The 22,329-nt window shown below is 39.9% G+C and overlaps 1 protein-coding gene across 1 annotated transcript in view; it reads left to right on the top strand.

Annotated features, from left to right (window-relative positions):
- Window positions 1–22,329, top strand: part of COL15A1 (collagen type XV alpha 1 chain) — a 127,661-nt gene that overhangs the window by 45,702 nt on the left and 59,630 nt on the right. The window contains exons 7-13 of the mRNA XM_035549763.2: window positions 2,197–2,323; window positions 3,182–3,297; window positions 6,229–6,357; window positions 9,771–9,833; window positions 13,600–13,635; window positions 13,828–13,980; window positions 21,222–21,290. Coding sequence (XP_035405656.1) covers window positions 2,197–2,323; window positions 3,182–3,297; window positions 6,229–6,357; window positions 9,771–9,833; window positions 13,600–13,635; window positions 13,828–13,980; window positions 21,222–21,290 — 693 coding nt within the window. The remainder of the gene's footprint in view (window positions 1–2,196; window positions 2,324–3,181; window positions 3,298–6,228; window positions 6,358–9,770; window positions 9,834–13,599; window positions 13,636–13,827; window positions 13,981–21,221; window positions 21,291–22,329) is intronic.

A 22,329-nucleotide genomic window follows, 5' to 3' on the forward strand; every position in this document is an offset into this window, starting at 1 on the left:
GCAACATTTTGCCTAGTGCAGCCAAGAATACTGTAAGCTTTCTTAGCCACAAGGACACATTGCTGGCTCATGTGCAATTTGGTGTTCACCAGGACCCCCAGGTCCTTTTCTGCCAAGCTGCTTTCCAGCTGGGTGGACCCCAGCATACGATGGTGCCTGAGGTTGTTCCTCCCAAGGTGCAAGACTTTGTACTCCTCCCAGTTTAACTTCATGAGGTTCTTATCAGTCCATTTCTCCAGCCTGTATCCAGGTCACAAAAATGGGAATCTTGCATGATATCACTACACCACTGATGCATACCACTACAACGCAGGTGTAAACAAGGTACATAGATTGAACTATGGAATATTTCTTTCTAATACAATCTCAAAGGAAGTGACTAAGATCCCTGGGCTTGCTGCACTCAAATCAGAGCTCTCTACTGTTACTGTGAGGGCTTTTTTTCTGAGGGAGGACTATCTTCAGTATCTGCATAAGGGTGTATGTGTGGATGCTAAAAATCACAGAATAATTGAGGTTGGAAGGAACCTTTGGAGATTGTTGAGTCAAAGTCCCATGGCCAAGCAGCGTCACATAGAGCAGATTTAATAGGATCACACCTAGGTGGGTTTCAAAAATCTCCACAGAAGGAGATTCCACAGTCTCTCTAGTCAACCTGCTCCAGTGCTCTGCCACCCTCACAGTAAAAAGTTTTTCTTCATATTCAGATGGAACTTCCTATGTTTCTGTTTGTGCCTGTTGCTTCTCATCCTGTCACTGGGCACCACTGAAAAGACTCTGGCCCCATCATCTCGACACCCTCCCTTAAGACATTTTTATATATTGAGAAAATCCCCTCTCAGCCTTCTTTTCTCCAGGCTAAACAGGCCAAACTCTCTCATCCTTTCCTCATAAAAGAGATGCTCCTGTTCCCTAATCATCTTCATAGCCCGCTGCAGGACTGTCTCCAGGAGAAACATGTTCTTCTTGTATGGGGAGCCCAGAAATGGACAGAGTACTCCAGATATGGCCTCACCAGGGCTGAGTAGAGGGGGAGGATCACCTCCCTTGACCTGCTGGCAACACTCTTCCGAATGCAGCCCAGGATACTGTTGGCCTTCTTGGCCACAAGGCAGCTTGCTGACTTGCGGTCAGCCTGCTGTCCACCAGGACTCCCAGGTCTCTCTCTGCAGAGCTGCTCTCCAACAGGTTAGCCCCCAGCCTGTAGTGGTGCTTGGGGTTATTCCCCCTGAGGTGCAGGACCCTGCACTTGCCCTTGTTCAACTTCATGTTCATAATTCTTATAATTCTACCAGGCAGGGCATCAGTATTATCTGTCAAATTTACCCTGTTGTGAGTGTACTAATGAGTGTGAGTTTGTTTGTTTGTTTTGTACTATCTTAAAGGTGTTTAGAAAATAAATCTCTATTTTTATTCCACTTCTAGTTTTCTGGTGCAGAAAGTTAGATTTGGGATGGTATGTACTATATATATATATATTAAAGCATTTCTCTAAAGGAAGCTTTTAATTCTGTGTCCTACTACTGCTTTATTTATCTTCCCAGTAAGAAATATATAACAGAAGTGCTTTATAGACTGTACATTCTGAATGGCATGGATGATTTTCTGCTGTTCATCTGAAGCACTGATTATACTGCATCAGAAGAGGGAAGCCAAAGGACATTGTATTTAAAGAAAAAAAGTTGTTCCTCATTCCTCAAAGTAGCCAAGACCCAGTCTGATTTAAGAGATTTTTAAACACAGAACTCTGTAAAACATTACAAGGATAATGCTGTAAGTTTCCTATAGTTCAGAAAAATTGTAATAAAAGGTTTATTCATCCCTAAAAAGTAATTGCAATATTCCTAAACAGATTGTCAATAGCAAGATATAGGTATAAGAGAAATAAGAGAAGAGTGTTTCATGTGTTTTTTGTTGCTGTTGTTGTTGTTGTTTGTTTGTTTGTTTGTTTTTTCTCAAATGGAGTAAATAAAACTGAAATCAAATGAAAGTACTTTTGTCAGTTATAGTGGGAATCAGATCTGGCCCTCAGTGGAAAAGATCTTATTTTCATCTCAAACATAGCCCTAAGCCCTTTTTTCAATATTTCTTAATAACAAGAAGTATCTTGACATTTTTTAATCAATTGATTTCTGCTCTAAAACATATAGTAAGCCTTTTTTTCTAAACCATTCTTTGGGATTTTATGTATTTTAGCTTGAAGATACACCGGCCGAGCCAGTGGAAGCACCCCCAACCATATTGTCTTTTTTGGAAGAAAGCAATCTCTCGGGACATCACAGACCAGAAGAAACCTCTGAAACAGCTAAAATTAAAGAACAAGGCATGATCTCTTTTTTTGTTTGTTTGTTTGTTTGGAGGCGGGGAAGGATGAGTTTTCATTTATGTTATCTAGGTCAGAGTTGGTAGTTTTCTTTTGTATGAAAAACCACTGACATATTTTGGGTGCTGCCAGGAGCTGAAAATTCTATGATTTTGGGGATCCTGTGTGTTAGAAAATGATCAGCATGTCAAACATTGAAACTGCAGTCTGTTAGACCACAGTTTCTTAACAACAGCAATGGTAAGTGGTAGCAAATACAGACAACACTCAATGCACCTCTCACTTCACTCCATATAGATGCTTACATCAGTCATTGTTAAACAGGCAGACAGTAGGTTTACCCATCCATAGGGTGGAAGTTTCAGTCACAAAACTAGGGTTTATATTTTAAAATAAATAATATTAATAATTATAAAATTAAAAAGAAAAAGAAGAACAACGACAAAAACAAGAAAAAACCTGACCTGGGGAGCTACAGCTGTGATACTCTACAACACTACAGTAATGTAAACTTTCCTTCCCTTTGCCTAACACCTGTAACACCTGTACATTACATATGTGAAAAATAGGCAATCATTAGACATGAGTTTGAGGCAAAGAAAATGCAATACGGTCTTTGTCCTTAAATAAACTTTCATTTTATAACTTTATTCTCTCTTCTCTCTTTTCTTTTTTTTTTATTTCTTTTTAAATATTTCAGAGTTATAAAGTGACATTAATTCTTGGAATACTTCTCTGTATTTTGGTCATAATCTAAATAATTTCTTTGTTCAAATTGCAACATGTGCTATGATAGATAACCTCTGAATGAGTGTAATTTTGCTCTGTTTCTCACTATTAAGTGATTATTTTATTTAGATTCTGCTGTCATGGAAACTGGACAAGGCAACAGTCAGTCTACCATTGTCACACAGAAAATCTTAAGAGAAGAAGATGCCTCTGGTTCTAGTGTTTTGCCAACAGCGAGCAGAGAGGTCTGTACAAAGGGTTTGTTATCTGCCTTATCCTTTTTGGCCCAAGGGCAGGTAAACATATATGAACTTTTAAGTGCTTTCCTGAGTTGTTTTCTTTGTCTATTACATCTTAGCAGCATAGCAAACCAGAAGTTACTTCTTATGTTCTTGAATGTCCTCTCATGACAACAGACTGAAAAGCACTCTCACTATACAGAAGTTTGGATCTATAAGGATTTCTCACATTGAGATGGGCTTGAGATTTTTGACTGACAAAAAAAAAATAATAATAATATTACTTTGAGTTTTGCACCACTTTCATTTTGCATTAAAGAAAGTGAGAAACAAAGAAAATAATCAACATAAATCCTTACCACAAAAGCCCACAATTTTTGTTTTCTAAAACCAGGCATCTTGGTCTAACTCACAGTAATTACCTTGCAGGTGAAAGCCCTGTTTCGTTTTTCAGAAGCGTGACATATAAATAGATTTAAAAGGACACTCTTTGAGTGCTCACCAAGTGCTTCTGTGTGAAGGACCAAATGCAAAGAAACATTTCATTATCATAATGCTTCATTATCAGATGAATTCATTTAGAAAACTGACACTAAAACACACTAAACTCTGGAGGGATCCATGCCTAAATTGTGTATCACTGGCTTTCCTTAGTAGCTGCCAGACTAATCTGAAAATTTATAGTTTATACAAATTATCCCTTTATAAACCCAATCTTACTTAAATGACCATGCAAGATGATCCTACAATCCATGCCTTGAGAATGCAATGATAGGGTTGGTGGCACTGGTTAAGTGTCTGCAATTCCTATTTCTTCAAGACAGCAGTGTATGCTATCTCCTGCATGTATGCACACATTGACACCTGGAGATGAAAAATTCATTTAAAAAGTAACTGGTAGCTATACTGGCATTCTTAATAATAATAATAATAATAATAATCCTTTGACTAATAAAATATTAAGACTGAATCTTTTCACCCCTATAAGGCATTCTAAAAGATCAAATTTGAGTCAAGTTGTTAGAGTTGTTTGGGGCACTTGTATTATTCATGTCTCTGTCAAAGGAATTACATGGATAGATGCTGTTTACAGCCATGTCTAGCCTCTTTACAGGCTGCTAGCATATTTTTTTAGAAGTGCTCTAGAAGAGGTGATATCGGGAGAGCTTTCACCTGTCAGAGATGCCTTCTGAAAATCCTGATCAGACTCTTTTGTTGTAAATGTTGAGCAGGAATACTTGACAAGATCCCTCTTGACAGAAAGTACCTGCATTAAGTGTGCAGTATACTACTGTACTGAGTAGACTAACAAAGATGGAATGGGTTGGAATTTAACTGGCATTTAAATTCTGCCAGGACCAGGAATAACTGTAAAATACATGCAAAGCATTGAGTCTAATCACTTTTTCAAAATCAGGTTTTGTCAAATCACTTATAAAATCAGATACTCCTTTTGGGTAGAAATCTGTGGACCTGCCTCCTAGACATGGAAAATAAAAGAAAATGCAAGATACTACCCTGTCTCTAATTTAGGCTTCACACAGTGCTAAGAAAAATGGCAGCCCTTTTAATATCTGTATAGCCCCTTTAATTTCTGTAAATTACTCCAGCCTATATGACTGCAGGTACTAGAAACCCCAAAGAGGATAGCTCTGTGCACCATATGTAGCAAAGTCATCCTCTGTGGTGGGATACTGGACTTCGAAAGATACTGAATGAATTTTTAAGGTAATGCATAATCTGAATTTTGAGTGATTCTGCAAATTTGAACCACATATACCCCTAGTTTGGGGTATATTCCCCTCTGAGATGAAGGGCTCAAGCTACTCAAACACTTGCCCAAATTTTTGGCATATTTCAAAATAATCATATAGCAGTATATTTTTCAATAATTAACATTCCTGATTCCCCAACCATTACAGAGTTTTCTAACCAGAAAACAAATAATGTCCTTTCATTCCTCTTGCCTTTGTGACACTGTCATGACCTAAAGGGTTTCCCAGCCTGTGGGTGTATAGAGATTGCAACAGCGGGTTCACAGGATTCCATAATACAGGACACAGAGGCTTTTTTTTTTTTCCTTAGGTTTTCTGTTTTATTGCAGATACCACAAATCACCACTGGCAAGTATACCTATGATTAATAAAGTGAGTGTATATGTAGAGAGACAGATGGCAAGCTAGTACAAGTTATTATCAGGAAGTAAATATATAGCAGATTTTAAAGGTATAACAATAATAAACAGTGGGAGCAGCTAGAGGTAGTAGATATGCAATTAGAGGCAGTAAAAAAAACAATAATACAACATCAAATATATATTAGTATTATAGGTTCAAAAAATTATCAATACTATAGCAGCAAATATACTTATGACAGATGATACTCACCAGTACTATGGCAGCAAATATACATGTAAAAATATATATTCATAAGACTACTGGTACCAAATATATGTAACCAATCCAAGAATAGTGATCCAACTGACCTCAAAAATGGTCCAATTCATTGGAACAACCCCAGAAATGGACACAGAAGGGGGACCAACAAAATAACGGACAGAGTCTCACTTCTAAGGTGATTCACATCATGGGGTTTGGAGGATCACAGGTTTAGGAGTCAGCCCGGCATAGCATCATGGAGTTAGAAGTCAGCCCAACGTTCCAGGGAAGCTTCAACCTATTTCCAATAATAGAAAGAGAAGAGTGTGTGCAGCATGAGAAATTTTCAGAGAGAGAAGCTCCATTTGGGGTGAAAATCAGGCCATTTTTATACCATAAAGAAAAGAGAGTGCAGGACACCACCACTTCATGCAGTCAGTAGATGCTGTTGCTTTCTGGTTTTCTCCTGAGACAGCCAATAGATGACGGTGTTTATTTTCTCAGTTAAACCGCAGGATAATGCAATATATTTATTATATTTCAATTTTTACTTACTCAGGGACAGAAAGGTCAGAATGGAGAGGATGGGCCCACAGGACCTCCAGGAAGGCCAGGAATAGGAGATGTTCAGAAAAAAGACCCAGGATCTCCCGGACCTTCAGCGAAAAATGACCAACATGATCCACCTGTGAGTATTGTCTGTTGAAAGAATGCGTGTGCTTTAGGAAGGGTATTAGTCATTCATGTGTAAAGGCCTTTTTTTTTTTTTTTTTCCTACTAAGGGAAAAAATGGAGTGCGACAGTGGGACTTCAAAGTAACTAGTGCTTACACTTGTTTTGTTACTACAGTTACTTAGAAAGTAAACCGTCTTATTTGCTGTCATAGATATTTTGTTATATGTTGTGAAATGAAACATTATCCTGTATTTTTTATAGTTAGTCTTTTGTCCATGTGCAGTGTGTTCCAGCCTTGCGTATATCTATGCAACTCTACTATTGGAATGAGGGGGCTTCACTCAGCAATAAAATTAGTAAACACTAAATTGATGTTGGCCACATGAGTTCAGGTCCATTATGTCTAAAATCATTACTTTACTATAAATTTGATACCAGTTACTCTCCAGGAAAAATAATAAAAGGGGAAAAACTTTTGATTTTACAGGTGCGTTTTTATTCATAATAAGTTTATATAACCCATCTCTAAAATTAGCACAGTACTAAAACTTGAGTAGTAAAGTCCATATTCACATCTGTCCAGATTCCCAAAATGACATTAAGGAAAACAATTCTGATGTTCCTTTGTCTTTCAAACTTTTTTTTCCAATGTCCAAACTGAATTCATATATAGCACCACTTTCTAATAGCACTGACATAAAAGTCAGTGGGAGTTTTTTCTAGACAGTGATCAAGAGTCCTTAGGAAGAGAATATATGCATGTTACGTATAGCTGAGGTGAACATATATAGAAAGATTATTTGCAATTAATTTGAATGCTGGAGTTTAGAACAGAAAATGGGGAAAAACTATATGTAGTAATACACACATGTTGTCCGATGCATATCACCAGAAAGCAACCTGCTTGATAGGAACTGGATGTATTCAGGTAGGTCAAGGCAAAAAGGACTTCAGGACAAGCTGGGAGAAGACTAATGCCAAAGATATGGTTTGGTGTGCTCAGGCAGCAGCTTGCAGTAGCATGTTACAAGTATATTTCATGGTTTTTTTGTTGACTATCACTTTTGTATGAAATTGAAAGTAGAGGACTTCCAAGCGCCCATTTTCCCACAGTCTGAAGGTTGTTGGGGAAGAGGCAAAATTCTAGCCTGAAATTTACCTATTTTAAGTATATTCAGTAACTTTGGAACAAACTTTGGAATGCATTCTTATCTGTTAGATACATAAATGGCTAAGAGACAGAAAATTTGAAATGGATTTTTAAAAGACAGCTGTCACTATTTGTACTAGTGGGACATTATTACAAGGATGATAATGGGGCTAGAACAGCTCTCCTATGAAGAAAGGCTGAGGGATTTGGGGTTGTTCAGCCTGGAGAAGAGAAGGCTCCAGGGAGACCTTAAAGTGGCCTTACATTACTTAAAATGGAACGACAAGAAAATTGGAGAGGAACTCTTTGTCAGAGAGTGTAGTGATAGGACAAGAAGTAATGGCATTAAACTAAAAGAGGGGAGATTTAGATTATATATAAGGAAAAAATTCTTCACTCAGAGGGTGGTGAGGCATTGGAGCAGGTTGCCCAGAGAAGCTGTGGATGCCCCATCTCTGGAAGTGTTCAAGACCAGGTTGGATGAGGGCCTGGGCAATCTGATCTAGTAGGTGGCATCCCTGCCCATCACAGGGGGGTTGGAACTGAATGATCTTTAAGGTCCCTTCCAACCAAGCCGTTCTATGATTCTACGTTTCATTCTGTGATTCTATGTTCATTCAGAATTGGCTCAATATACAGTATTTTTCGTCCAAGCTTTTCACTGACATGTTTTAGAACTGGCTTTCTCTGTCTATTTAAAGGAACCTTGACAAGAGGGTTCCACCATAGTTAGCAGTTGTAATCCAGATTCTTAGAAATTTGTCACTCAATTAAATTTGAAAACAAACATTAAACATTTATTAAATTAGAGTGGTGGCCCTTTCATTTTTTATCCTTTGCTTTCTATAAATTATCAATATATATTTTTAATGGTTTTATGCAGTAACTCTTATAAGATTGCAGTCTTGTGTTCTCAATGGTTTGTTGTCTGTCTGCAGAGTTAGCCCCTGATCCAACAACAAGATCCAGCCTGGATACGTTTGTCCTTCTGTTACATTAGCATAGGACAGTTCTTGTAGATTCTGGGTAATCTTCAAAGTAGTCAACAGTGCTTGAGCAGCAGCATGGAGCTCAGAGAGTGCCAGCCTAAAAACCTTCCATAACAAGGCTAGCCTGCACTGAACTTTATGCTGCTGTGATGACAGTGACAACCTGCACAGGCTAATGTAATGTACTCTTGACATAACCTGTAAGGATTAGTTTTAAACATGCCTGAAGCTCTAGTGATCCTGTCTCATTTAACATGTCTAAGCCTTAGGGCCTGGGTTTAGATCGCTGAGCTGGGTTTAGATATCCTGACAGTATAAAAGGATAAGTATAAGGATAAGTAAAAGTATAAGGATAAGGAGTATATAAAGCCCATCTGTCTGCAATCCTCTTTCCACCACCATTTTCCTATAGCCTTGTTTTCTTGGAATAAAACCCCAAGGCCTGGGAAGGGAAGGAGCTTCAGGTCTAGAGGATGTAGGGAGCAGGACAAAAGGTTGTAGTGACAGCACACCTGTTCCACCAGTTAGGAATCCTGCCAATAAGAAACTAAGGACTATGATGTCAGGAAAATATTCTTCTTTCTTTTTTACACTTAATTAAGGAATTCATGCCTGAAAACCCCATGTTTTAACAGAAAAGAGCTCCAGGAGGATGGACTAAGTGACAGCAGCTCTCCAGTATCCTGCACAGTGGTCATATTCCTAGAGTGTTCTTTTCAGGCTTTGCTCATCCTGCCACACACACAGCCTGTCAGCCCTTCCAGGAAGTTTTCTGCTTTGATTACAAAGAAGAAATATTGCCCCAGATAGTCTTCATCAAAATATTCTACAGTATGCCAGAACTCTCGATGGTAGAGAAAGGAGTTGAGGAGCCCATGTGTGGTCTGAGCACTGCTCAGACTATTACTGGATAGAGGGCTGACATGCATGTGGAGTTCAATCCCAACACATCTGTAGTAGCGTTGTCAAAACCTGCTTGCGTAACACCATTATTTTACATATTTATTATTATTTTCATTATGCAATAATTTGATATAGTTTTCTATTAATATGTATTTAAATAATGTTTTGATACAAAACCAAATTCTCAGTAGACAAGAAATACAAATGTTAGAACTTAGTGGTGTTAGTTGGTAGCTGGTGCCACGCAGTATTTCACAGTTTTATTTCATGAGTAGGTCCAAAATACTTGCCTGTATGTGCTAGGAAGAGGACTATCAAATGCCACCTGCTTTAGATTTACTGACTATCAAATGCCACCTGCTTTAGATTTACTATCATCCACAGGGTCTTCCAGGTCTTCCTGGGCTTGATGGAGTGGTTGGCCCACCAGGACAGAAGGGAGAAAAGGTAAGTTAAACATCTGTGTTGCCCCTCGCAACACAGTGTTGGCTGACTTCAACAATTTTTTACTGAATCCAGATGTTAATGACTTATTAGAACATATTGGAAAAGAGATACTGAGAAATCCAGGCGGATGCAGTCTCATTTTCTGCAGCATGCGATGTTCAAAATGCAATATGAGTTACTCTATTGCGATTCACAAATAAAAAGCTGGGAAGTCTCTAGGGAGAAAGAAAGAACTCCAGCTCCTAGTCCAGACTGCAGGAACTTCTCTCCATGGTTTGTGTGTGTATACTAGGGCCACTGGAATGACTTAAGTTTGAATTCTGTGGTCTGCTCTATGTGCCTTATCCCAAGTCACACAAGGGCAGGTCTACTGACCACTAGCACAGCAACGTTTTTAAACTTCTGCAGCATCCTATGTCTGTCTGAACTCTTGACTGCTGCAGTGTTGCCATTTCAAGCTATGATATCCCAACCCCACACTTGTGGCAGCTTCAGCCTTCACTCAGCCTTTGGTGAGATGTTTCAGCATGCTAATGTGGCAGCAGAGGGTTACTTAGTTTTCCGTTGACTTGCTGCAGTGAATGGCATAATCGAGGATCAAATGAGTTCTACAGCCAACACAAGGGGAAGAGTGGGAAACACGAGTAGAAGCAAGGGATGATAGCATCCAGCAGAGAGATTTTCTTATTCTACTATTGAACCAAAAATCACATACTGCAAAAAATGCCACTCTCAATATGTTTCCCCTTTATACTGCATAACCACTTCAAGAAGGATGTGGAGAACATCGGCTCCGGGGCAGCCATGTTCTGCAGCGGAGCAGGGGATCGCAGTGTGCAGGTGTTTTACTTACACCTTACAGCTTACTCATCAACGACCTGGATGATGGAGCGGAGTTCACGATCAACAAGTTTGCTGATGCCACAAAGCTTGGAGGAGTGGCTGATACCCAAGAGGGCTGTGCTGCAATTCAGAGGGACTTCGACAGGCTGGAGTGTTGGGCCGAGAAGAACCTCATGAAGTTCAACAAGGGCAAGTGCAGGGTCCTGCACCTAGGGAGGAGTAACCCCAAGCACCAGTGCAGGGTGGGGGCTGACCTGTTAGAGAGCAGCTCTGCAGAGAGGGACCTGGGAGTCCTGGTGGACAGCAGGCTGACTGCAAGTCAGCAAGCTGCCTTGTGGCCAAGAAGGCCAACAGTATCCTGGGCTGTATTCGGAAGAGTGTTGCCAGCAGGTCAAGGGAGGTGATCCTCCCCCTCTACTCAGCCCTGGTGAGGCCACACCTGGAGTCTTGTCTCCACTTCTGGGCTCTCCAGTACAAGAGGGACATAGAACTACTGGAGTGAGTACAGAGGAGGGCTACAAAGATGATTAGAGTACTGGAGCACCTGTTGTACATGGACAGGCTGAGAGAACTGGGCCTGTTTAGCCTGGAAAAGAGAAGACTGAGGGGAGACCTCATCAATGCATATAAATATCTGAGGGGAGGGTGCCGAGAGTATGGAACCAGTCTCTTTTCAGTTGTGCCAAGCAAAAGGTCAAGAGGTAACAGGCACAAACTGAAGCACAGGAAGTTCCATCTGAATATGAGGGGGCACTTCTTTTCTGTGAGGGTGACAAAGCACTGTAACAGTTTGCCCATAGAGGTTGTGGAGTCTCCTTCTCTGGAGATATTCAAAACCCATCTGGATGCCATTGTGCTCAATGTCCTCGAGGTGAGCCTGCTCATCACGGGGGGTGGACTAGATGATCTTCAGAGGTCTCTTCCAACCTCAGCAATTTGTGATTCTGACAGAGACAGTGCAGCAGAGATCTGCAGAGATGATCAGGGGCTTTGAGCATGTGACTGGTGAGGACAAGATGAAGGAGCTCAAACTGTTTATTCTGGTAAAAAGAAGACAAAGGTGTGATCTAAGAGCTGCCTACAATTCTTTGAAGGGCAGTTGTAAAGCTGATGAAGCCAAATGGTTCCTCATAGCACCAGAGGGTGCAACAAGTGACAATGGCCCAAAAACTGCATCTTGAGAGGTTCAGGCTAAACCTTAGGAGAAACTGGTTCACTAGGAGATTGGTGCAGAATTGTGGCAAGCTGCCCAGAGAGGATGCAGAAGCTCTCCATTGTTGGAGGTTTTCAAGACCAGGATGGACAGAGCCATCACGGACCTGATGTATAGGTGGTGATGTTTCCAGTTCAAGGGGGACACTGGATTAGATGGCCTCCAGAGGTCCTGTATAACCCTTTCTCTGTGATTCTAAGTCTCACATTTTTTTAGTGGCTACGGGAAAAAATAATCCTTCAGTGACCATCTACACTTAGGTTTCAGCACAAGAGCTTGAAAGTAGACTCCTAAGTGAACCTTGAAATTTCACATACTACAAGGGAAATTAAAAACATCCAAAACAGGCAGAATATTGACATATTTATTTTTTAAATTAAAAGATTTTTTAATATCAATCTGGAGAATGTAGGGTCTGACTTGTGATTTCAAAAGACTGATGTTGGTAGAACTACAGAACACAGGGGATCTAGCAGCTATCCAGAAAATAAAGAATGAATCTTATAAAGCAGGCAGCCACACCTTGTCTCTATTGTAAACAGTGGCTTGAGTTTTATGTAAAGGATTTTAAGAAGAGAATAAATTCTACCTGAAGCAAACTGGACCTGACTTTCAGATTATAGGAAACAGAATTATCTGAAAGAGAAAAATAATTTTCCAACAGGGTATAATACTCAAAAAAATGGCAAAAAAGTCAACTGTTTTGCCTCACTGAGACTGTTTTCTACATTATGTACATACATTGACAAATGTTAATTAGAAGTGAAGCGCTACATTTTTGTTCCTGCTCAATACAATCCCCAACACCATGGGATATTATGATTTTTCCATTTCTACAATGCATTTTTTCCTGAAAACCTGTTCTAATCTATAGTGCGATAGTGTAATAATTATTCCTGGTTACCACATAGAATACTACAGGGTGAAACTGCAGGATGCATAGAAGAGTGGAAAGTAAAGTCACCTAGTTCCTTGGAGTGATATATGATATGGTTTTTGGCCACTACTTTTTGAAGAAATCATTGTTATTGTTTCAGTGCTGATGCTTACTCATTTTTTCAGAACTTACTTAAACAAAGTTTCTAATGAATGTGTAAGCACAGGAGCTTGCCAGTGTAACAATTAAGTCCATTTGATTCAGTGCAATTTAGAAAATGAATATTTATATGCAGTGAGTTTCTGTCTTTTCCATACATTAGATGTGGGGAAATGGCATTTAGGTAAAGTATATAAAAGCAAACCAAATAATCTGATTGCTGCAGAAGAGCCTGAAAACCATACCGGTAATCATATTCCTTGTTTGGACTGGTACCGTAGACAACTTGCTTGTTTCCACACCAGATCAGTTTCCGCTTCTCCTATAGTCCATGAGGGTTTTGCCATTTAAGTTTAGAAGCATAAGGATGTGACCCACAGTGTTTAATTCTGTGTAGTCTAGAAATCTGAAAATCTGCAGCAATAATTGAAATACAGGTTTGCTTCCTGTATGCATCCCAGACCAGAGTTGGTCATTTGTTAATAAAACTCCTGAATTACAGATTGTTTTCCTTTTAACTAAGGGGCCTAATGGTTCATATAAAGGACATTATGACGTCAAGATAAACAACACAGATTTTTTTTAGTACTTTAATTAAGCAATCACATTCATCTGATTTTTTTTTCCTGATTAATGTTCTTACTGTACGTAATAAGGATGGTTTTCTTTTGCAGGGTGATAGAGGTCTTCCTGGCTCCGTTGGTCCAAAGGTAAAGATAAAAATGAAACAGACAGTGACTTTATGGATTATGGGAAAGCAGTATCATTCCAACACAGCATGTTACTTAGAATGTATCACTGAAAAGGGCTAAGTCTAAAAGATTATTATTGTGAATCCTAAGCACTTAACTACATCAACCTTTTCATGTTCAGTATAAGAATTGACTGACCTTTTATTCTAGGGTAATACTGGAGACACTGGATTAATAGGCCCCAAAGGAGAAGCTGGTCCTCATGGCTCTCCTGGGAAACAAGGACCTCCAGGACCCCCAGGGCTTCCTGGACCACCTGGACCTCCTGGATCCACAGGTCTAAGCTACGGTTCGGGATTTGAGGTATTATGCTGTTATGGGGTTTGTTGTAGCTATGGATATGCTTCCTTCAGAGAAGGGGCATTGTAATCATCTGTATATTTCATGACTAAGAATGAATTGATGACATACGGAGTCATTTGCTACAGACTGAAATTTGCCTCTGGGTAATCCACAATTCTTTTTATTGTGGGCACTTGACCATGTAATTGGCAATGTTTAGACCATGCAAGGAATGGATTTGTTTAATGACTGGAAGACAGCCAACGTTAAACCCATTTACAAAAGGTGCGTAACAGAAGAACTAGGAAGCTACAACCCATTAGTCTAACTTCAGTCTCTAGAAAAAGTTACGGAGAAGATTGTCGTGGGGGACGTTGAAAGGTATTTAAAGAACAAAGCTATTATCAGGCATAGTTAATATAAGTTTATCAAGGGAAAGTCCTTCTTTAGTAATTTGATCTCTTTCTATGATAAGGTCACCTGCTCGGTGGATAAAGGAAAGGCAGCAAGTCTAATTTTTCTGGATTTCAGTGAGGCTTTTGACAAAGATGAAGGTCTGTTAATTAATTAATTATATAACTCTGCAGAGTTAGCTACTCGGTGATCTTTCGCAAAGCAAGCACACCTCTGACTGGAATCACCGTCATTTATACACAGAAAACTTTTGAAAACTATCTCTTTGGCTACTTTTGATTGGCTATTACAGCTCACCTAACTTATCTCTACTGAGTTTGTGCATTACAGAGGAATGGGCAGGGAGGGAGAGGAGGGGACAATACCAAATCTCACATTAGCATATATTAGCATTTTGATGGGTGTGACTTTTAATGTGTTAATGACCCTTAATGAGCAAAAGGTTACTATAGGTCAGTCCGGAGCTGTTTTTTCTCCTTATTTTTTACCTTTTATCCCTTATCTTCCTTGCTTCTGCTAGCTCAAGGCTACCTGTTTCTCTCTTTCTTTATTTTCTCAGCTAAAAGACTACACAAGCTATAGAAAGACTACACAAGCTACAGGCCTCCCTATTTTCTTCAAGGTTTTCCTGTTTTTTTCCCAGCTTTGGGACTATAGTATGGAGACAGTTCAGCTGGGCTGTCAGCCGCATCACCTTTTTAGAGGAGCCTTCCCTAACTCCTATGGGACCATTCACAGGTATTTCCCTGTTGCTTCCTAAAGTGTTTGTGTTCCCTGGTTCTTCTCTGTCCCTCAGAACTATATCCCCCTCCTCCACTGAATCTAGTTTAAAGCTCAGATAATAAGTCCAGCCAGCTTGTTGCCCAGAACACTCTTGCCCCACCTGGTCAGGTGCGCTCTATCTGTTGTGAACATGCCCAGTCTCTTGAAGGTGTGTCTGAGATCACAGAACCCAAAACCCAGAGCATAGCACCAGTCATGCAGCCATTCATTCACCTAATCCATTCATCTTCTTCTTAGGTTCCAGTTTCCAGCTGGGAGAATACAGGAGAACAGTACTTGCACTCCCAATCCCTTCAACATCTTCTCAAGGGACATAAAGTCCCTTTTGATATTTCAGACTCTCCTCACTGTGGTGTTCGATCTTACATGAAACTGTAGGAATGGTTCATAGTCCTCTGGTTTTACCAGACTTGGTAGCCTCTTTGTAGTATCATGAATGTGGGCCCCAGGCAAACAGGAAACCTCTCTAGAGAGATTGTCTGGGTAACAAAAGAGTGCTTCAGTGCCTCTCAGCAAGGAATTTCCCAATAACTAACAACCTTCATGCTTTTTTAGTGGCACTGGTTCTAATACAGGTGGTTGGTCAAACCAGCTTTGTGTGGTTGTTCTTTCCTGGGTCTTGACCATAACTCATGTATTCTCCTTTTTCCAGTCCCAGAGCATTGTATCTGTTGCATAGGGGCATTTTGGGGGCAAAGGAGAGACTCTTCCTCTGCCTCCGAGCAGAGACAAAGGACCACTCTCCCTTGTCATGTGAGTCTTTCAAATGTGTTCATTCAGAGCTGGAAGCTTGTTTACCATCCCTTTGCCAGGACTTAAGGCTGTTGCTTGGCCCATGTCAGCACGTAACAAATGTTAATCTCCCGCTCAGATTCCTGGACGCTATATTGTCTGGTGAGCTCCTCTCGTAACAGAGCCACCTCTTTGAAAAGTTCATCCAGGTGGGCACACCTGCACCCATGACACCCACCTCTGCCTTCAGGACCCAGGGGGACTTCCAGTGAATGGAGTTCCCTGGAACTGAAGGTCTGAGCACATCTTTCAATCCTCAGGAGGTCTGTTTGGGTGCAGGCATCTGCCCAGGGAGGCTGTGGCCCCTCCATCTGGGTTTCAGCCTCAGACCAGCAGGCTCGTGGGGGTGGACAACATTTCTGTAACAGTAGAAGGCCCTTTCTCTACTGATCCCAGAATACAAAATGAAGGACCCGCACCACACTCTGACTGACATGCCATGCCCTGTTCGCTGCACTCCTAGGGGCTGCATGCTTTGTATGACTGAGAAGGAGCACTCCTGGCTCTGCCCAAGGCTCGTCAGCCGTCCTCGAGAGGGCTGTAGGGTCCTGGTGGCTCCCTCAGCTGCCTTAAGGGGCCTCTATGGAGGAAATACCCTGCAGGCCGCAATGCTGCTGGAGAACGCATCTGCCCCAGAGCCGATCACCTCAGCAAGTGACTAGTGAGATAGAGGTGCTGATCTCTTCTCCCTTGTAACCAGTGATAGGACACATGGGAATGGCATGAAGTTCTACCAGGGGAGGTTCAGATTGGATATTAGGTAAAATTTCTTTACACCAAAAGAGGTGGTTGATGCCTCATCCCTGTCAGTATTCAAGAGATGTTTGGCCAGTGCCCTCATTAATATGCTTTAAGTTTTGATTATCCCTGAAGAGGTCAGGCAGTTGGACTTGATGATCTTTGTAGGTCCCTTCCAACAGAACTATTATTCTATAATATTCTTATTTAGGCACTTTTCATTAAATTATTCAGTAAATACATATTAATATTGTGTATTATATAAAAATATAATAGCTAATATCAGATACTCAAAGCTACTACTGCATTACATGGAAAAGCTTCTTTGGCACCATTTTTCCCATGTAAATAATTTAGAGTAAATCTGTATATATCTAGAGACCTGCCAGTATTCATTAAAATCAAGCTGCAGGTCCCACTTAAGCTTCTACTTTTCCCATGCTGTCATTTTTGAGGCCATGAGTTTAGTTTCTTCAGTAAGATGGAAATACAGAGAAAACTTATTGACATTTGTGGCTTCATAGTCTGTTCTACTCAGAAGAATTTTTTTCTATTAAAAAATAAAAAATAAAAAGAGATTGCAAATCCTACTTTCTACTTCTGAAAACAATACCTTCATCACTTTAAAATACGGTATCTGATCAGCTCAATCTGAGTTTTACATGTCATTTTAGAACTACTCATTGAGATGATTCTTTTGGAACAGAAAGGAGCTGTGCAGTACAGCAAGGCAAAGGGAGCACACTCAGGTTTTAGAGCTGCCATATTAACATGTTCGTGAAGCAATGTTGACAGATTGTCTGCATCAACAGTCACATATGAGTTTTTGCCTTCTCTTTTTGTGTGCTTTTTATTTCTAATCTAGCAGTTTTACTCAGAAAAGTCTTTCCAGAGTTGTTTATTATTGTTGTTGTTCTTATTCTTATTATTATTTCATGGAATGCAATACAAGGTTGCATAGAAGCTGAGGACAGTTTCATCAGGAATGTAAGCAGTTTTGAACAAAACTGCTGGCCATCTATAGAATTGCATTTATAAAGTGATGGTGTTTAAAAGATGCCAGTTAACTCACAGATAAATACATGTTTCTGCCAGTATCTGAAGTGCTTCTTTTTTATTTCTCTCTTCTTTACTATAGAGACACTTTGAGTACTCCAAGTACAGAGGTGACCATTAATGCTTGTTTAGAGGCATATTCTAACATCTGATATCTAACTAAACAGTATTATACTATGTACACTACTAAGTAATAATGTCACTGACGTCCATGGATTTCAATGGGCAAAAAAACTCTCCAGCAGCTAACAAGTTCTTAACTGACACCACTGCAATTGTTAGTAAAGAATAGCATGAAGTCTAACTATACAAACACTCTATTGCATTAACTTCGACATACTATAAAGGCTGGTACAGAGTCTTCCCTGAATTAATATATGCTTGCCTCAGAATGAGGAAAGGGCTGGTAATAAGCCACATCTTCATCCTAGGCCTGGTCTTTGTTTGATCCCGGGATGGCTTGTCTGACTGATAGTCACTTTCTGTGACCCTTCAGGATCACAGATGTTAAGGGATGCTCCACTCTTCCCCATTCATTCTATTTGAGTAGAAGCAACCTTTGCCTTGTTGTGCCACCAGAGAGAGCCCCTGCAGGCAGGTACTTAGGACCAAAATTTGCCACTTCTGATGCCTAATTCAAAGAGGGACAAAGTCTGTAATACTTGGCAGAAAAGCATGACATTGTGAAAACTGACAGTTCCTACTTTTATGGACACAGATAGAGAGAGATACCAACTCTAACTGCATCAATAATATCATGTCTAGCTTCATCTTAAACTTCATCCAGTCCAAATAGAATTGCTGTGATTGTAATTTCTCTGGGACAGGCTTGCTAATTCTTGCTGATCTTTTAGAGGCTTGCCCCTGCCATCTGTTAAAGCATTAATGTGGTATGCCAATTTGTTAGGGCAACACTGCCTTTTGGTTGGCAGTCTGTTTACTGCTGTAAGGCTGTCTATGCAAAACATTCCTGTTAGCGCTTGTTAGCATCTGTGATCAGCTATGTGCAAAAAACAAATGGCATGGGGTTTGCTGGCACTTGTGCTTGCCAAAAGAACAGTCTGAGCTGCAGAAGGTACCTGGTAAACCTATTAAAATATGCAGATGTCAAAATCAATGGTATGTTATATAAAGCAGGCATCAAGCACTCTCTTAAAATGAAAGTATACTGGCACAGATGGACCATTTAAAGCGGAGTGGAGGCAAAGGAAGGAAGGGCCCAGAAACATTTTACGGTTTACTCTAAGTAGTGAGTGTTTGGTTAAACAGGCCAAACAGAATCTCAGCAGATTTTCTGATGTTATTTGTCATTCTGGTATCTGATGGAGGAGCAAAATGAAGTCTAAGTAACATTCATTCTCAGCTGAAGTTATATGGAAGGACTTGAACCAATCTAATGACTCATTATCCCCCACCTTGGTCCTTAAACAGAAGGTCTTAATTTCAGCTGTGCACTCCTTCTGCTTCTCTTGTACTTGCCCTCATAGAGTTGGTGGAAAAGGATAAAATAACAAGATCTCTCCTTTTCACTGGAGTCGGATCATCTGACATTTTCCATAATTTCAGCACTAAACTCATTCCATAGCAGCTTAAGCTGATGTAATTGGTTTTCCTACCCTTTTCCTTACACTGTCACCAGAATACATAAGATCCATGGCAATCTGAGCCATTTCAAGTCAATAACTATGCAGAAAGCTAAGGAGTGCTTACTAGGAGTATGGGTCCTCTAAACATGATAAACTGATAAAAAGGCTCATTGTTACTAAGAGGTGAAGATTTTATTTTCTTTCTGCTCCTCTTCCTGTCTGCAGCTGTTCCTGGCACATGCTTACCCTTCACATACACTAACATCCAGTGTTCTATCAATCCTTCCACAAGTAAATTTGATGTACTAAAATTTTAGAGAACTATCCACACACACACCCCCCAAAAAAAAATCCACTAATTTTCTGCCATATTAGTGAGTTTAAATAACTCACAGAAAAGTCAGAGGATTCAATATGTGGCACAGATGTTGAAAATGAAGGCTATATGGCTGTGAACAAGGAAGAGGAAAAATGAAATATCAGTATTTTCCATTTTCAGAAGAAAGAAGTAATTGAGTCTGCTCAACTACATTTAGAAATGCATCTAAGAAGAAAACAGTGGTTTCCTGCTGGCATGGTTCGTCCAGACACTTTGCAACACAGTCTGACAAGTTCTGGAATAGGCTTAAGGCTAGTAATCAGAGTATGTGGCTGAAATGGTTCTGGGGCTAAGATAGAGAACTATGGCAACCTACAATTGTACTTCTTTGTCTGCTTCAGAACTGACACCTCCTGGTTATGCCCTGGATTTGGAATGTCAGTCAGAACAATGGGAGCCAAATGGTAGTTGTTACTTTCTGTGTAGTCTCCTTTAAAGTCACTAGAACATATCCACAGGAAATATGGGTGTTTCCCACAAGATCTTCCATTTCTCCAAGATCTTTCTGAAGTCAGCAGAGAGCCAGGACAACGGTCAGTACACCTGAAACACATTGCCTATGAGGAAAGACTCAAGGGACTAAGCTTGCTTAGTCTAGAGAAGACTTAAGGTCCCTTTAAATACCTGAAGGGAGGTTACTAAGACATGTAGCCAGGATCTTTACAGTGGTGCACAGAGGGATGAGCAACAATAATCATAAACTGAAACGGGAGGTTCAAATTTGACAGAAGTAAAATATTTTTCACCCTGAGGACAGACAAGCATTGGACCAGGTGCTTGGAGAGGCTGTAGAACCTCCATCTCTGGTGAGTTCCAAGATCTGAAGGGACAAAGCCCTGTCCAACTTGATTCGAATTCAAAGTTGACCCTACTATCAACAGAAAGTTGGACTGGGTAGCCTCTGAGGTCTCTCCCATCTTAATTAATTCCACATGTTTTGGCAGAACAGTTCTTCCCACTCCATTTCGGTCAGCTGCACTTTAGGCAGAAATTCACAATTAAACTGTGAAAGTTATGAAGGACCTTTATTTTTGAATAATGATTGTTGCTCTTAAAAAACAGCCTGCAAGCCCTCCCTGCCTTAATTCAGTTATGTAACCCTTACTAGTCATTATAGTATTTCAGCAGCAAGGTGACAAGAAGTGCTAAACAGAGAAATACTACTGCAACATGTTTAAACGTAGCACATACTTAAAACTGAGATTCTCTCACAGGTGCCTGTTGCTGTCCAGACTCAAGTGTCAGAGACATAACGTCAAAGTGACAAGTTTGTAAAGACCAGAGTTTCTGTATGAAAGATCAACATGCTCTTATCTCATTTGAAAAGAGCCTATCTCTAGAACACCATGCATTGATTTAAAATAAAAGGTTAATGAGAAAGCATAATATATATATATATATATATATGTTCAACATCTGCCCATTTTTTTACAGGACTCCAGAAAAATTAGCTGCTGAAGAAAAAAAAAAAAAGATTAATTCTTAAGTTCTGTAGTGTTTTTCTCTTCCATTAGGACATGGAGGGATCAGGGATTACTGGCTTGCTAAGTGAATCCAGAATTACAGGATCAAGAGTGCCAAAGGTAAGTGGATATTCTGAGGGAGGGGAGCATTGATTTTTTTTTTGTCTGTTTGTTTGTCTGTTTCTTTGTTTTCCAAAAACAAAACTGTCATCTCTCTGCTTTTTGGAAATGCCAGTCAGCTATAGACTAACCAGCTATAGACCCAGTCAGCTAGAGACTAACTGCACTGCACTGGCTTCAGTTGCTCTAGAATGATATTACAATAACTGTGTCTCCTAAAGAATCTGAAATGTATTTCTCTGATACCTGGTTAGCTGATGATTTTTAGATAATTGAGTGGTATATATTTAAGAGATTAAATGATGAGATAGAGTTTCTTTCTATCATCTTGTTCCCTGTTTCTTGTTTTACCCCTAATAGATGTCCTTCTTGCGTATGAAGACGAATGAAATTGAAATGTTACGGTTTGACAATAAGATGTACATAATCTGAAAATACCACTTAAACTAAAACATTGTTCCCAGTAGTATGGAAGTCATGACCCAGAAGAAGGAATGTTTTTTCCTCCATCAACCTTGTCTCATGATATTTTTGTCAGTGTGAGCCTCTCTAAAACACTAAGTACTTGCCATATTTTATCTTAAGTCTTAACAAGTAACACCAAAACTACAATCTACAGTGACTTGCCCAAATTATCTAGCATTCCTCCTCCCAGAACTGTCTGCATTGTTCTGATTTGGTCTTCTGAAGTCCTGTTCCCATGCTCACTCTGAAAGAAACATTTGAACACTCAAAATATAGCTTTGAAAGAATGAGTCTTGTTGCCCAAGTCTGGAGAAAGTACTGCTGAGAAAGACCTTGGGATAAGGTAGATGCCAGACTGAATATTCAGCAACAGTGCACTCACTGCAAATAAGGAAAACCCTGTGCTGCAATGCGTCAAGAAGAGCATGGCTAACACGTATAAAGATATTATTATGCTCTTGTACTCAGGGTTAGTGAAGTTGCAATTGAAATATGGAATAAGAGGTGTGTTGGGTTTTTTTAGTTTGTTTTGCTGTTGTTGTTTTTTTTTCACCCCACATCAAGAAGGATGTGG

This window comes from Cygnus atratus, chromosome 2, assembly GCF_013377495.2.
Source record: "Cygnus atratus isolate AKBS03 ecotype Queensland, Australia chromosome 2, CAtr_DNAZoo_HiC_assembly, whole genome shotgun sequence".
NCBI classification, from domain to species: domain Eukaryota; kingdom Metazoa; phylum Chordata; class Aves; order Anseriformes; family Anatidae; genus Cygnus; species Cygnus atratus.